This window comes from Desmodus rotundus, chromosome 13, assembly GCF_022682495.2.
Source record: "Desmodus rotundus isolate HL8 chromosome 13, HLdesRot8A.1, whole genome shotgun sequence".
Classification (NCBI taxonomy): domain Eukaryota; kingdom Metazoa; phylum Chordata; class Mammalia; order Chiroptera; family Phyllostomidae; genus Desmodus; species Desmodus rotundus.
In genome coordinates this window covers 16474369-16491917 of record NC_071399.1, presented here as the reverse complement: position 1 = coordinate 16491917, position 17549 = coordinate 16474369, and the positions used below count along the sequence as shown (strand labels likewise).

Here is a 17549-nt window from a genome sequence, read left to right as displayed (position 1 = left end):
CATAGAAATTTATTGAACATTTATTATGTGTTGGCAACAGGGCAAGTCACTGAGGTCACCAAACTGGGTACGGTTTGTCTTCAGGAGCTTCTAGTTCAGTGAGCCAGATACACACACACACACACAAAACCGTGAGATACAACAATGATAATTGCTAGGGTAATGGGTAAATAGTTCTAGGAAAGCCTTCGATTTAGATCAATCAAAAGATTTCCCGGAGGGAGGAACAGCAGAGGGACGTACAGATGTGTAACTAGAGAAGAGGGAAAAGCCATCCCTGGGAAAGGATTGTGTGTTTGTGGGCGGGGTGGGCGTGGTGAGTTCGGGCGGCGGACTCTGGGGGCGTGGGGCTCGGTCCGCTGGAGAGAAGGTCAGTAGGATTGCTGGGGTTTGGGGTGGGCAGTGTGGTTATACAGCAGGGGCCTATAGAAGGAGGCCGTCCCCCCTACCCCCGCCCCCTTCTGAGCAGTAGGAATCTTTTGAAGGGTTTTAAAAAGATACAAGTGGAGGTGAGTAATGTAAGATGTGAATTTAAATCTTCTCCGTCATGGGACTAAGATAAGATGGTGTATAAAACCTTATTGAGGGAATGATCAGAAGACATGTTTCCAACTTGCTTTAAAATGAGAGATACCGAGGAGCTAAAGATATTGTTCACCCTGCTCCCTTCCACCGCTTCCAGGCTTGAATTAAAAAAATAATAATAAAACATTCTAAAACAGGTCTCTTCTTAAGGGTTAATGCCCCAAGTAAATCTATAGGTCCCTTGTGGAGGAGAATTTTTTCAGTACAAGTTAGTGCAAAGAATTCTGCCACCTTCTGTACCATGAAGAATTTCCATTTAAGGACTGTGGTAGCAAAACCACAGGCACACTTGAACATATGTTGTGGAAATGTTGCTATTTAGACAGTCTATGAATCACTAGCCCTCTTTTCTAAACTGAAGTGGATGTATGCATCCTGCTGTCCAGCCAACTTGAAGGGCGTTGGTGGGATTCCTGGAGAAGTAAATGATTCCATCCCAAATAGTCACTTCTAACACCTTTCGTTTCACAGTATCGCATCCTTAAAAACAGGGATGATTAAGGGAACACAGCAGAGAGATAGCTGATCAGTGGTGGTGTATTGGGAAGTGATCGCTTCTTATCTCATAGGCTCATGGCTTGGCTCCTGGGGAAAGTTCACGTTTTAGTAAGCCTTTTGGAGCTTCCAAAAACCCCCGTGGCAGTTAAATGCTGGTCCTCTAATTTCCTCCTGTGAATATAATGGGTTGGGCATTGTAGACATTCATCCTTAATAATATTTATGGGCAACTAGGATTGTTCTTTAGGTTAGAGGGAACTTTTGCTTCTGTGGTCACTGAATCCTAAGAGTTTGTACTTTTCCATGAGATCCACAATGTTTCTTGGAAGAAAACACTCACGACACTAAGGACTATTTTTGGGCTACAGATGTCTAGAGTTACTTGAGACCTTAAAAACAGCACGTCCCAATGTATTTCAAGGACCACTCTAGATATTCCAGAATTTTTGTGGGCAGAGCCCAGGAATCTGAAATTTTAACAAGAAACCTAAAGATTTCCTATGCAAACTAAAGCTTGAAAATAATTGTCTTAAAGGGGCAGAATGTCAGTTTTAAAAAAATTTTTTTGATTGATTTTAGAGAGAGAGGAAGAGGGAGAGAAAGACAGAGAAACATCGAGTTGTTGTTCCACTTATTGATGCACTCATTGGTGGCATGTATGTGTTCTGACTGGGGATTGAACTTGCAACCTTGGTGTATCCAGACGATGCTCTAACTCAGTGGACCCCAAACTTTTTGGCACCAGGGATCAGTTTCATGGAAGACAACTTTCCCACTAAACAGGGCAGGGGGATGGTTTTGGGATGATTCATGAGCATTACATTCAAGCTCACCTGGTCCACTCCATGACCTGGAAGTTGGGGACCCCTGCTCTAACCAATTGAGCTACCCAGCTGGGGCAGTTTTCTTCATCAGTTTGCCAAGTGAATCCTAAACATTAGAAATGTTATATCCTTTAAATGTTCTCTAAGTATTCTTATATAATAGTTAATCTTTCATAGTTTCAGAACTTTTCGTTCAGATGGCTTGCTGTCCTCTGAAGTTAATTCACAAGGATGGGGATGGGGCTGAGAGAAAGAGCTGTTATTTTATTGAGCAGCTGCTATGTGCCTAGCGCTTTATATATTTATCTGATTTAATCCTCCCTACAATTTTGTTAATTTGGAATTACTACCTCTTACAGATCAAGCCAGAGAACCACCAGAGAAGATTTTAGTTTTAGTTTTTAAAAAGCTTTATTTTGGAAAATTTTAAATATATAAAAAAGTATTCCAAATAGTATGACAAACTTCCATGAACCTTCAGCTACCCTTGGCAGTTAACCCATGGTCAATGTTTTATCTATTCTCCCCATCAACTTCCTCCTACCTCCCGTATTATTTTGAAGGAAATTCCAGATATAACTTTTTATCTTTAATATTTCAATGTTTCTAAAAGTATCTTAAAAATAACAGTCATAGTACATATATCCTGAAAAATGATTCTTTAATATCATTGTATATTGATATTAAAGAATCATTTCCAATTATCTTATAAATACCATTTATTTTGTAGTTTGTTTAAACCAGGATCTAAATCAGGTTCCCACATTGATATTGCCATATCTAAATTCTCTCCTTAGACGTTGTAGTTCTTCCGGTGGCGTTAAATGGTGTCATCATTTTGGTAACTACCAAATTTACCTTAGCTTTGAAATTTAGACTTGTATATCCAAGTGTCTATTTGACATGTCTACCTGGATGCCTACTTCAAACAACATGTTGAGAATAAAATTCTCTATTATCTTTATTCCATGCTTGGTCCCCCTCTAAGACACCACTGTTCTGCCTCCTCTTGCTCCACTCTTCCCCTACCTAACTTTGCTTTAGTTGTACTGGCTTTGTTTGCCCCTCCCACCCCCCAAACTTTGTTTTATTCATGTTCACTGCTGATCCCCTGTGCCTGGGACAGTGTCTGGCAGGTACTATTATTTACTGGTAGGTGCTCATTATATAAATGTATGGTCAAATTAGTGAATGAGTTGCTCAAAACACAAAGCCCAGCTTTTGCATCCACTGTTCACCAGACGGGCGTGAAGGCTCTTCCTCTGATCTTTGTATGGCTGATTCTTTCTCATCATTCAGGTCTCAAAGTTACGAAATCTCTTGCTCAGTAAAATCCTCCATCCTTGAACAAGTCCTCTCCCAGTCTCTGCTCTATTGCCACCCTGTTTTATTTTCACCTATGTGCTTATCACTACCAATTATCTTAATTTATCAATATTAGTTTTGTGTGTCCTATCCCACTTCAATGTAAGATTCCTGAGTACAGGGACCTTGGCTGTATCCTCCATGCCTAAAACAGTACCCGACACATATTAGGCATTCAGTCTATATAAGTCGAATGAATGAATGAATGAGAGAAACCTAGGCCTGTCAGACCTCAGATAATACTTTTGCACTCCTAGAATTGTTCTCTCTGGCTGATTCTTTTTTTAGGCAGTAGTTTCTCCTCCTGATATTTTGTAAGTTCTTACTGCCCCCTCGTACAAAGAAATATATGAAGGCTCTGAGCCTCTAAAACGGGACAATATATTTTCATGTTATCTTTCTGTCGAATTCTCTCTGTAGCCAACTAGGTGCTGAACACATAAAGTTGAGCAAGGCACACCAACTTCCCCGGGAAGGTTACTGAGGTTTTGAGGTTTTGGAGATACCTAACTTCACTGACTACATACATCTCAGACTTTGCCTTGCGATGGTTTCACTCTTCCTCAACCTCAGCACCAACACGATGAATCTTCGGCCCCGCCCAAAGATCGCGTTGCTCCTTTCGCTCCGCCCCCGACGGCGGCTCCCCCTCCCCCCGCCACTCGGAGCCTCAGGGGCGGGGCCGGCGGTGGCCACCCCTGTTCCCAAACGCGCCGCAGCGGCAGTGACGTGAGGCTGGCGCACGGACTTCCGTAGCGGGTGCGACTTTGCCGATCGACTGTCCCTTCTGCGAGGCCGGGATTCCTGGTGTCCCTGTGCAGCTGCGCGCGGCTTTCCACAGGTCTGCTTCTCGTCCACGAAGGCCTGGCAGCCGCGCACCATCTTCGCCCAGTGCCATGGCCGCGGCCGGGGGGCCCGGAGCGGATAGACGCTGCCCTTTCCTCGGTCTCCTTTTGCTTTTGATCGCGGGCCCTGCCCAGGGCTGGAAAGACCCTGGTGAGTGCCGTCTTCACTTTTCCCTTCTTGTCGCCTTTAGCCTGCTTTGAGAGGCCCCGAGGGCGACGATTTTTGTTTGCTGCCCCGTGAGCTTTTCTGCCCTAATTCCTCATTTTCAGCCCCTTCGCTATTCATCTGTGCCCTTCTGGGGCCTTCTTGTTTCCCAGGCGTCAGAGGGGAGAGTGGGGACTGTTGGGAGTTGATGGAGCGGGACAACTGAATATTCCTAACGTCTCCTTTCTTCCCTGGACTCCTAAAATTTGCCCACCTTCACCTCCCCCGGGCTACGGCCCTGACCCTGGGAGTCTGGCTGGAAAGCTCGACACTCACCTGCGCATCTTGCTTTGTTGTCCTGACTGTCTGATGTCTTCTACTCTGGCTGTTGTCATGGCTGCCTGTTGCTATGGCTGCCAGTTCCTGTGACACCGGCAGCTTCTGAGTCACACTTACCCAAGGGGCCGCAAGCCTGTAGGTAGGTTAGCAGAATCATGTTTATGTGAACCGAACTCAGGCTTCTTCTTTTGATCGTTACAGTTAAGTACGTTGGGTTACGCCAGCTTTTCTCATTGTTTTTCACCGTACTCTAGAATTTAAGAAATATTTTCATCTTATTATTTTTTTTTGCGGTGGGACATGATAAATGATTTTTAGGGAGAAGTTTCTTTTATATTACTGTTATTAGAATTATCTAAGGAATTTTTTATGGGATCAATCATATTTCTTGTAATCAGTATATGTATACATCTCTGTACATCATATATATACTGATTTCCTTTTAATAAGTGATGTGTGCTATTAAATTAGACTTAAAAATGATTTTTAAACATTTAAAATTATGTTTCTGTCCTGAGGAGTAAAGATGTTTAGGCCTGGTGGAAAGTGTACCAATATTGCCTACGAGATTTGGTGATACGAAATGCCTATGTTTTTGAACTAAAGCAACAGATTTATTTCTGTAATTTCCCATTTTATTCTTAAATGCTGAAATGAGAGAGAAGGTGTATCTGCAAGTACTTGACTTTGAGTGACCCATTTGATGTGAGTGTTTTATTACTACTAAATGAAATGCCAAGTTGGATTTAAATGTCTTACATGTCTAGGAACATATAAGGAAAGTTAAGGAAAATGTACATTTTCCTTATATGTTCCTAGAAAGTTGTATATAAATAGACTTTGATTAGAATATAATTTAAAAACTGGAATGAAAAATGAATTAGTTGAACCCTTAAGGAATTCTTAAATATGAAAAGGAAGTTTACAGATGAAGAGTCAGGGGAATTAAAAGAAAATTATTTATTATTTAAATAAGATGCAAGTGTACATTTGTCTGATACATGATAGAAATGTGCTCTTTTAGTGTTTACTTATTTCTATGATACATGATCTGTATGTTGCATTATGTGCCTACTACCCAAAGTCAAATCATCTTCTGTCACCATATATTTGGCCCCCTTCATCCTTTACTATCCTCCCACTCCCTTCCCTCTTGGTAACCACCATGCTGTTGTCTGTCTGTGTCTATGAATTTCAGGTTTATATTCCACATATGAGTGAAATTATGTGGTTCTTAGCTTTTTCTGATGGGCTTATTTCACTTAGCATAATATTCTCAAGGTCCATGTCGCAAATGGCAGAATTTCTTCTTCTTCAGATTGAGAGAGAGGGGGAGGGAGGGAGAAAGAGAGGGAGAGAAACATCAATGTGTGGTTGCTCTTGTGTGCCCCCAACTGGGGACCTAGCCTGCAACCCAGGCATGTGCCGTGACTGGGAATCGAACCAGACCCCTTTGGTTCTCAGGCTGGTGCTCAATCCACTGAGCTGCACCAGCCAGGGCAGTATTGGCAGTATTTCATCTTTTCTTATGGCTGAGTAGTATTCCAAGTAATACGAACCACATCTTCTTTATCTATTCCTCTGTTGAAGACACTTTGATTGTCCCCATGTCTTGGCCACGTGAGTAATGCTGCAGTGAACAGAGAGGTGCATAAATCTTTGTGAATAACTGTTTTCGAGTTTTTCGGGTAGATAGCAGAAGGATTGCTGGGTCATATGGTAACTCTAATTTTAGTTAATTTTGAGGACTTGCCATGCTGTTTTCCACAGTGTCTGTACCAGTTTACATTCCCACCAGCAGTGAAGGAGGTTTTCTTTTTCTCCACAATCTCTCCAGCACTTATTGTTACTTGTCTTGTTGATAATGGCCATTCTAACAGCTGTGAGCTGGTAGAGGTGGCATCGCATTGTAGTTCTGATTTGCATTTCCCCAATAGCTGCTGAAGTTGAACATCTTTTCATAGATCTGATGGCTGATTGTATGGCTTCTTGGGGGAGGGGTTTGTTCAGGTCCTCAGCCCATTTTTTAATTGGATTGTTTGTTCGGTGTTGAGTTGTCAGAGCTTTTGAATTTTTAAAGACATTTCTTCATTTTCTTTTTTTAGCCTGTTGAGATGTTGGAAGCTTTTCTAGTTCTTTATCTTTTGTATGTGACCTGTTTTTCCCCTTTTCTTCTGGCAGTTATTGTCTGCAGTGCTCTAAGATTTCCCAGCGAGGGGCCTTTGTGTGGTTTTAATTTGAGGCCGTTTTCTTTTCTTTTACTCTGACAGCTCTCCTCCTCCAATTTTGGGAGCTTTTCTTGAAGTGTTTCATCTAATTTCTCTACCCTTTCTTTCTGAAACCCCTGTTGGGTTTTTGGAGTTCCTGATCCGGTCCTGTAATCCACCTCCCTCCCCTCTTTCTATCTTTTTGCCTTGCCTTCTAGGTTTTCTTACCCTTAACTTCTAATAGTTCTATTGAGTTTTTCATCTCAAGCTGCCGTAATTTTAATTTCCAGAAGCTCTTGTTTTGTTCTCTGGGTGTTCCCTTTAAAAACGATTGTTTTATATCTTGAGGATATCCTAGATTTAAAAATATATAAAAAAAGTTTTCTTCTCCCTGTACAGTCTCTTTTCTCCAGCTTGCTTTTGTGGTTTGTTTTGGCTTGGTTATAGTATTCCACGTTGGGGTCTTTTCTCATGTTTTTAGTAGTTCTTGGCTCTCTGCTCAAAATTAAGGGTGTGAACCCAAAAGCTGGTTGGAAGCTATCATTATATGGTTGGTGTGTTTGGACTTTGAATTTTACTCTGGGATGATCTGGTGACTGTAGGGTTACTTGGGTGGTTCCTTTTTGGGGAAACTTCTGATGTTGGTATGTTTAAGTATTTTTTTTTTGAGGAATTTATTTATTTTTAGAGAGAGGGGAAGGGAGGGAGAAAGAGAGGGAGAGAAACAGATGCGAGAGAGGAACATCCATCGGTTGCCTCTCGTATGTGCCGTGCGTGACTGCGCCCTGAGCAGGACCAAACCCGCAACCCAGGCTCGTGTCCTTACCAGCGACCTTTTGCTTTGCGGGAGGACACCCAACCTACTGAGCCACACTGGTCAGGGTGAAAACTTTAATTAATCCATTTATCTGTTGACAGACATTTAGGTCATTAAATGTGCTTCAGGAACATCGATGTATATTTTTTGTCATTTTAATTAACCACTAATGTTGTTGTGCAGTAGTACATTTCAGGTTAATGAACTTTTTGGTCTTATTTTGCAAAATTTATGTAGAACTTGTGATATAGAAGCAGTCTGGGGGGCATCCAGCCTGAATGAAGGGACAGTGTGAGCACCTGAAGTCTGTGTGAGAGACTTGAGTGTAGTTGGCACAGCTTGGGGCCTGTTTCGTCTCCACTCAGTCATCCTCGAAAGGCGAGAATGACGTCTGTAGAATGACAAGAGTTTTATTAGGGTAACCTTCTATATTTGCCAAGACATTTACCCTCTGTTCTTCCTGCTCCAGACAGAATATTGTTGCGGGATGTGAAGGCTCTTACCCTCCACCATGACCGCTACACCACCTCCCGTCGGCTGGATCCGATCCCACAGCTGAAATGTGTTGGGGGCACAGCTGGGTGTGATTCTTACACCCCAAAAGTCGTTCAGTGCCAGAACAAAGGCTGGGATGGTTACGATGTGCAGGTAACATTCATGGCATTGGTGGCAGTCTAAGTGGAATTCGTAGTCAGTAAAGCGTTTATTGGGACATTATTCAGTAATTTTGAGAAGCACATATAGAAAATCTCGGGTTAACCTAAACTATGTAAATATAAATCAGTCATTTATTTTTTGGAAGAAACATCTTCTAAAAGAAATGAACTGATTTGAAAGCCCAGAAGTAGTCATTGTAATTTCCGTTCCGTAATTTTATAGAACATTAGTAAATTTTTAAAACTTTCCATATACTTTGGGGGAATAGAGGATTTCTCCTGGTTGTCATTTTTCTGTCATTTCCTCAAAGAATACCAGCCTACCCTTAAGAAATAAAGTTAAGATGGTAGGGAGTTGTTGGTTGTAAATAGTGTGTGTACATGTGTCCCTTTTGTGCTTCAAACACTTGATTTTAAAATTGTTTTAGAACTGAGGGTGGCTACTTCTGAACAAAAACATTTCAGTGGGCTTTATTTATTTTGTTTTTGGGACTCTGGCATTTTGTACTTAGGGTGGACCATCTTCTTGAAGTTCCAAAATTTGTTATTTAGAAATGGAATAGATTTTATTAAATGAATTCAGTTAAAATTGATACTAATATATTTCTACTTTGTACTCTGCCTGCTTTCAAAAAGGATTTGAGATAACTAGTCATTTGCAAGCAACCCCTGTTGACGATTTCCCCTTCCGTCAGCGTGGTCACCCGTGTGCATGGTCTGTGCCGTTCAGAGAGAGGGCTCATGTTTACTGCGTGATAATTATTTGGCATCATTTTTTCCTAGTATTGCTAAGACTCACAGAATCTCTAGGTTAAAGTAGAATCCCACTCATTTTACTTTTATTGTCTTTTTTTAAAAAAAGATTTAATTTATTTATTTTTAGAGAGGGGAGGAGGGAGAGAAACATCAATGTGTGGTTGCTTCTTGCGCACCCCCCCAACTGGGGACTTGGCCTGAAACACAGGCATGTGCTGTGACTGGGAATCGAACCAGTGACCTTTCTGTTCGCAGGCCAATTCTCAATCTACTGAGCCAAACCAGCCAGGGCAACTTTTACAGTCTCAATGGGAAAAAAGATACTAATGGTGAAGTCATTCATTAAACAGATGAAATTGTATACAAAAATGGATTAGATGGAATCATAACTCTAAAGAAACTCTCTTCCTAATAGAAGAGCTAAGATATGCATTCAAATTACATGTAGGTGCCAACAAAGTGTTATAAAGTCATGTCACTGATAACATTGGAGGGGTTGGGGGAGACCTCGAGAAAGTATGTGCTGTATTAGGAAGGAAGGGTAAGATTTTTAGGGCTGAAGAGATAGAGAAGGGAATAGCGTGAGCAAAGACGTGTGGGGGGTATCTTACACTGACTTATGTTTAGCAGCAGAAGAGAGCCTCTTCTGATTCCAAAAATTTAAAAATTAGAGCCACTTTTAGTATCACTATTAAGGAAATGAAAATTAACATGAAATGCCAATAGAGATTTAGCTTTTTTAATTTACCTAAATCAGCAAGCTTATAAATCTTCCTCCAAATAAAATTATTAAAAAAATAAAATGGTATAGCAACAACAATAAGGACATCAAAATAGAAAAATTACATTATCCAAATGTAAAACTTTTGGGCTTCGAAGAGACACCATCAAGAAAGTGAAAAGACAACCTACACAATGGGTGAAAGCTTTTTCAAATCATGAATCTGATAGGAGACTTTTATCTAGATACAGAAAGAATTATTACAACTCACTAAGAAGACAGCCCGATTTGAAAGTGGGCAAAACGTCTGACTAGACACTTCTTCAAAGAAGGTAGGCAGAGGAGCAACAAATGCATGAAGAAATGTTCAGCATCGTTAGCCACCAGGGAAAAACAAGTCAAAACCACAATACGATACCAGTTAACACCCAATAGGAAGCTATAATCTAAAAAACATAATAATGAATGTTGGCGAGGATGTGGAGAAACTCTTCTTACATTGCTGTTAGGAAGTAAAATGGCGCAGCCAATTTGGATAATTGTCTGGCAGTTCTCAAAAGGTTAAACGTAGAGTTACCATATACCCCAACCATACTCGCAGGAATATACCCAAGAGAATTGAAAACATGTCCACACAAAAATTTATACGTAAATGTTTGTAGCAGCATCATTGATAATAGCGAAAAAGCAGGAACAACTGAAATGTCCATCATCATGAATGAATAAAACAAAATATGGCACATCCGCACAGTAGAATGTTACTCAGCCATAGGAAGGAATGAAGTACCGACATGGTGCAACATGGTGTTAACCTTGAAAATATTATGCTACGTGAAAGAAGCCATTCATTTAGGACTACATGGAATGTCCAGAGTAGGGAATCCATACAGACAGATTGGTGGCTGCTTAGGGCTGGGAGATTTGGGAGGAAATGGGGAGTGACTGCTAATGAAAATACACTCAAGTTGATTGTGGAGATAGTTTTAGTATATTCAACTCTGTGAATGAACCAAAAACCATTGAAATGGGTGAATGTATTATATGTAAATTTATCTCAATAAAGCTGTTATAAAAATTAAAATGGTATTATCTGAAGTTTGAGAGAAGATAATTTGTTTTCCTCTTACAGAAAAACTTACAGAAAGGCAATAGAACCAATCAAATCTGTTTTAGCTGTGTCTCTAAATATTGGTTAAGAGGCATGTTACGTATTCAGCTCAAAATGTAGTTATAGAGTTTAAATCAAACCTGGGCTTCTTTTTTTAAGGTGGAAATTTTAGAGACTAGTGTGTATTCTTTTTGCATTTTTGGAAATATCTTAAAAAACCGTAAGAGAATTACTTACAGTATTGGACCCCGGAAAGTTAGTCCATGATTTTTAACAATTTGTGTAGCAAAGTTTTTCTCAGAAGGTTATATACTATCTCTGATACTATATGTAGCTACCAGATCTTCACATATGATGCTGATTTTTGAGCCTTAACATTAAAAATACCCCTGTTTTAAAAGAAAGCATCTTGAACAACAGTGGTAAAAAGTTGATATTTAGAAAATTTGCTGAAACATGTAAGTTAGGGAATACTTAACATTTTCAAAGTAATTCCTACATCTATATGTGAAGAATAAGGAATAGTGATAAAATGAGCATTCATGTACCCTCCACCTTGCTTAAGTAGAACATTAACATCATCAGTATCTTTCAGGCTGCTAGCTTGCCTTCCTCCATTGTCCTGAATTTAATCATTCCTTTGACTCATTTTGTACTTTTATGACAGTTAGATAGCCCAAGTGATATATATGAAGTGAAAAAAAATCTTCCGGTTCTAATAACCTACTTCTGCTCTTCTTCACAGTGGGAATGTAAGACCGATTTAGATATTGCGTACAAGTTTGGAAAAACAGTGGTGAGCTGTGAAGGCTATGAATCCTCTGAAGACCAGTATGTACTGAGAGGTTCCTGCGGCTTGGAGTACAACTTAGATTACACGGAACATGGCCTGAAGAAATTGAGAGAATCTGGAAAAAACCACGGCTTTAACTCTTTCTCTGATTATTATAAAAAGCTGTACACCTCCGATTCTGGGGGCATCAGTGGACTGATTACCATCGCGGTGTTACTTGCTATTGCCTTTGGAGTTTATAAGTTGTTCCTTAGTGATGGTCAAGATTCTCCTCCACCGTATTCCGAGTATCCTCCAAACTCACACCATTATCAGGGATTCACCAACTCAGCAGGACCCCCTCCCCCAGGCTTCAAGCCCGGGTTCACAGGTATGCTTTGCCTAGGTGGTGGCAGTCAGGGGTAGGTGGGAGGTGTGAATCCTGTGTCGTTTCTGAAGTAGAACATGGTTGCATGGGGAACCCAGAGCAGGCTTGTCTTCTCATTTTATTTTTCACTTTTAACTTCTCTTGTCTCTTCTGATCTTTTCTCTGTACAGATATTTGTGATTACTATTTTAAGGACGCATGATTAAATTGTAAATCATCTTAATCAGAAAACCTTGATCAGATTTGGTAATAAGCATTTACCTTAAACTCTGTCTCACATCATACACAAACATTTATTCAAGTGTTATAGATCTCAACATAAAAGATAAAAAACTAAGCTTCTAGATAAAAATGTAGGAAAATATTTGTCATGACCTTGGGATAGGCAAAAATTTCTTAGAATACAAAAAATACCAGCCATGAAATAAAAGATGGATAAAATAGACTTTATTTAAATTAAGAATGTCTAGTAATCAAAAGAAAACTTTACGAGAGTGAAAAGGCAAGCTATACACTTGGAGAAAATATTTATAAGACCGCTATCCAGCAAAGGGCGTGTATCTAGAGTGTATAAAGAACTCTCACAAACCTAAGAAAAGACAGACAATCCAGTTTTAAAAATGGACAGAGGACTTGAATAGCCATTTTGTAATAAAAGATGATATCCAAATGTCCAAGAAAAGTATGAAAAGGTGCTTAGCATTATTAATTTTCTGGAAAATGAAGATTAAAACCATAGGGAAGTCACATTAACCGCTAAAATGGTTAGTATTGCACAGACAGAGTACTGAGCAGTTGACTGGAACTTGCTGGTAGGAGTTAGAATGGTACAACACTTTGGAAAGCTGTTGGTATCTCCTAAACACATGCCTACCCCATGACTCAGTAGTTCCATTCCTGGATGCACACCTAAGAGAAAGTCATGCAAATGCATACAAAAAATTATGCACAAGAATGTTCATAGCAGTTTTATGCACAATAGCCAAAAACTGGAAATAGGATGTCCATTAACATTAGAATAGGACAAATTGTGCTTTCTTTTAACACCATGGAATACCACACATCAGTTTTAAAAAGCCCAAAGCCTGATAGGTACAGTAGTAGGATTGACTCTCATGGATAAGATGTAGGAGACACAAAAGAATACCTACCATAGGACTATTTATAAAGAGTTCAAGTGTGAACCAAACAAGCATGGCGAGAGAAGTCAGAAACACTTATCTCTGATGCGGTTGGTTATCTGTTGGGAATCGTTAATCATTTCTAGCCTTCTGGGTGTTGGAAGTATTTAATCGATGTGGGTAGTAGTTAACATGCATGGGTGCATGTGTACACATTTTTTTCTTTACCTGTTTGATGAGCACACTTTCCTTCAAGTGTATTATTCATCAGTTAAAAAAAAAACAAACAAACCTTCCTCTGAGCAGAGATACTTTTTTGGTCCCTTTAAAGACCTGTCTTTCCACCTGATACAAGTATCTGGCTGCCTCCACTTGGATTCCTCCATTATATAGCTGTCACTTGGAGCGTTTAGAGACGTTTACGATGGAGAAAGGAAGTAATTTGACAAGTGGGAGTCATCTTCTAGTAGCTCATCTTAAGCAGGGCAAATGTGACCCTATAGGAAATCCCCTTCATCCCGAAATATATCCTTAGCTATAAACTCATTTTTTACAAATATACTTTTTGAATACAACTTGTTTATAAGTTGAGGCCTGAGTGCTATTAAAAAATAGTACAGATGAAATAATTGAAATTTTCCTATTGTCTTTGGTTCTGTAAGCTATGTTTTGTTTAAGTGAGGATACATAACAAATCATTTTTATTTCTAGGACCCTATGGTGCGACTTCCGGCTTTGGCAGTGCTTTCACAGGACAACAAGGACATGAAAATTCAGGACCAGGTTTCTGGACCGGCTTGGGAACGGGGGGAATATTAGGATATTTGTTTGGCAGCAATAGGTAGGCTTTACATTTATCTCCCTTGGTCTTTTCTTTAGAGAGTTCTTTGTTTTGCTTACAATTTGACTAGATTTGGTTTTGTTAAGGAAAATAAATCGGGTGACATTACCCTTTTAAATCAGATTCTTTGGGGATGGGGAAAGAATACGTGCTTTTATCAATATTGTGTATGTTATTTTCTTTCATTGTGTTTCTTCTTCTTCTGTCATTCTTATACATAATGTAAGATGGGAAAAAGACTGTTTACTTGACATTTGAGAAAACATTTGGGGAGCAGTCAGCAGTTTGGTTTGGTAGGCGAATGGTAGAAGTAAGGCTGGACCAAACTTGGAGACACATTTTGGAATGTCTTCAATATTATTGGTAGTTTAAGTTTAGATTTTACTCAAGTGCAAATTCATAAAGAAAGAGCCATTTCTCCATTTCACTTTCTCCCCCTATGGCAATGACTGTAACATATCAGGAAGATAAAAGAATATTTGTTTCATATTAATCCTATATACCAGAACATTGAAGAAAAATAACTCGATAAAGATTTTTTTCTGATAGCTTAGGGATTGGAAGGTATTTAAAAATGAAAGGCACAAGAAGAATACCTGACACCTGACAGAATACCTTTCTGTCTTTATAGAGCAGCAACACCCTTTTCGGACTCCTGGTACCACTCATCTTATCATCCCTCATACTCCAGCACATGGGGTAGCCATGCTTACTCACCCTTTCGTGGAGGCCCAGGTAGCTCTTCAGCATGTTCAAGTTCAGAGCCAAAAACCAGAACAGCATCAGGTAAGAGCAAAAATATAGAAGTTCCTATCACATAGCAGTAAAGTACAGAAATAGTTTTGGATCTTAAGAAGATGATTAGCTATATATTTAGCAATCATGGTTTTATTTAGTATGTCCACCGGAAATATTAACAGCATGATTAACTGAGATTAAAATATAATTCAGATTCATTCTTTCCTGTTATTCTAAACATCCTTTGAAAATCAAACAAGGATTTGGTTTAGAATATTACCACTAACCAAGGTTTTGGCTAAAGCCTTCCTGGACATTGGTTTCCATATCTGTTTAATTCTGTAATCTGGGGGTCCTTTAAGCTCTAAAATGGAATTTTCTAGGTTGAAGTTTGAACTTTTTAAATTCAGCAAAACTCAATAAACATGTATTGAGCCATACTTTAAATAATTGTCAAAAATTTGATTATAATGGTTATTGCAGTTTTTAAGAGGACATTTTGCAAAAAGCATAGATACTAAAAAACAAAAGTTACTTGGAGTTAAACACCCAGCTAATTAGCAGAGAATGGGAGGTGGTGGGTAGCGAGGCACTAATGGGGTGCTGTGGATTGAGTTTGTTTTCTTCAGCAGGGGGAAGTTACAGAACAAAGATTAAGTCTTAAAATTGGTAGAATATATTTAAATGTGTTTTGAAATGTAAGAGTGAAACTTTCATCGTGCTGCGGTGAATATAAATTAACACAGTCATTTTGAAAACCTGTTTGGCGTTACCTAATTGAACATAAGCATACCCAAGACCCAGCAGTTTCATTCTCAGATACATAGCAACAGAGCGTATGCTTGGACACCAGAAATAAGCACGGGAACGTTTCCAGCATCCCTGCTCATCATGGTCTCCACCTGGCCTCTCCATCAGCAGTAAAAGGGGTGAATCGACTGAGTTATATTTATAACATGGAATACTGTGCACAAGTGAGAATGAATAAACAGTTGTAGCCAATAATGCGGATAGCTCTGCCAAATGAAAAGAGAAAAGCTAAACACAAAAGAATATATACAATAATGATTACAACATTCATGTTTTAAAAACAAGCAAATCTGACCTATGGTGTTAGATCATATGATAGTGGTTACTTTGGGGAGAAAAGGAGAGGTAGTAATTGGGAGGATATACAAATATAAAAATACAACTACATAGGACAAGAGGACAAAAGAGAACATCGTAAAACATTACCAAATTACCCAAAGGAAAACTGAAAAAAAAACTGAGACACTTTTCAGGTGGGAACACTGTCATTCTGTCACCTGTCGGCACGTGTACGTGGGGGTGTGCTGGGAAGTCGGAAACTCCCCCACGTTTTTGTATTCACTGCTGGAGTGGTGAGATATAGCAGGACACGGCTGGGGCTCCACTGGCCTTCCTGCTTTTGGCTTAGACTTTGAGTATTGCTGGTTCCACATTGGCACCACCATAGAACACATCTCCTTTGGTTTACGGGACTAAAAGTTCCTCTCTGCAAGCAGGATTAGTAGACTTGCTGATGATTGCATGATGGGGAGGGCTGTTTTGGGGAGGCACCGCACTGTGTCCTGTATAGCCCTGTTATACCGGCACCCTCGTTCTCCTTCCTTCTTCTCTCTCATTCATTTGTTATCAATAATATGTATTATCCTTGTAATTTTATAAGCAATTCCAGGGCATTTAAAAAATTAATATAAATTTTACTCTTCTCATTTAGGATATGGTGGTACCAGAAGACGATAAGAAAATAAAAAGTTGAAGTCAAACATTGGATGCAAAATTTCTGATATTTCATCACTTTCTCTTAAAAAGAAAAGTGCTACCAGCTAACAACTGGGGAAGGGGAATATTTAAAAATTCGGTGGTGTTTTGTCTTGTATAGCTCTTTGTGTTTTATCACTTAATGAGATTAAGAGTTGATAATATGACAAAATACTTATGTAGAAAATTGTGTTAGTGTAACATGCAGATGTTTATTACAACTTTTGAAAGTGATGATTACCGCAGAATACTGAAGATGAGTTGTTTAATTTCGAATACCTGTGATGCCATGAGAAGCATTAAGAATGAAGGCTTTATAGACACTGAGTAAAGAAAATTTAAACCTGGTTTTTGTTCATGAGTTATAACCTCATAGAAACAATAATATATTTGGTATTCAGTATTTGGTGCTTGCTGTTCTTCAAACATTTAAACCAAGCTTTGGACTACTAATTATACTAACTTGTGAGTTTTGGTCACTTTGAGCTCAGGAGCTTTGAATCCTTCAGTGGTGGGTGGGGTTCTGGTGATAGTTATGTGGAAAGTATCTAGAGGGTTGTTGTGAATGATTGTGTGCTGACAACAATTCTTGAAATCTTCCTTATTCATTTCTTACGAGGTAAAGTTCAAATGCTTCTCCAATGGTCTTTAATAGCAAAAGCATGTAGTTCTCTTTGGAATCTCAAATATTGTAGCACTGTCTCAATTACATTAAAATTACAGAAAAAATAAAAACAAGGTTTTATTCTTTCTCTTTTTACCTGCTTTGGACATGAGCTGATGTTCCTTTTTTTAAGCCATTTTTCCCAAAGGTGAAGGTGTCTGTGCAGAAGTTCTGTCTCCCTAAACGATAATTTCCCATGGTGGTATTGCCTTAGTTACCAGCCATGTAACCCTAAAGACTCATTTTTTCCTTTTAGGAAACATTTAGACTTGATCTCACTTGTAAGAGGAATCTAATGAACAAAATAAACTAATGAGCAAAATAGAACCAGTGGCATGGAATCATGGAACAGACTGACCGCTGTAAGAGAAGAG

The 17549-nt window shown here is 39.2% G+C and overlaps 1 protein-coding gene across 1 annotated transcript; it reads left to right on the top strand.

Annotated features, from left to right (window-relative positions):
* Positions 1-3990: 3990 nt before the first annotated feature.
* On the top strand, positions 3991-17282 carry SARAF (store-operated calcium entry associated regulatory factor). Its single transcript, XM_024562758.4, has 6 exons — positions 3991-4268; positions 8095-8273; positions 11612-12029; positions 13859-13988; positions 14620-14774; positions 16468-17282. The coding sequence occupies exons 1-6, from the start codon at positions 4169-4171 to the stop codon at positions 16491-16493; spliced, it is 1008 nt and encodes a 335-aa protein (XP_024418526.1). The 5' UTR covers positions 3991-4168; the 3' UTR covers positions 16494-17282.
* Positions 17283-17549: the final 267 nt, after the last annotated feature.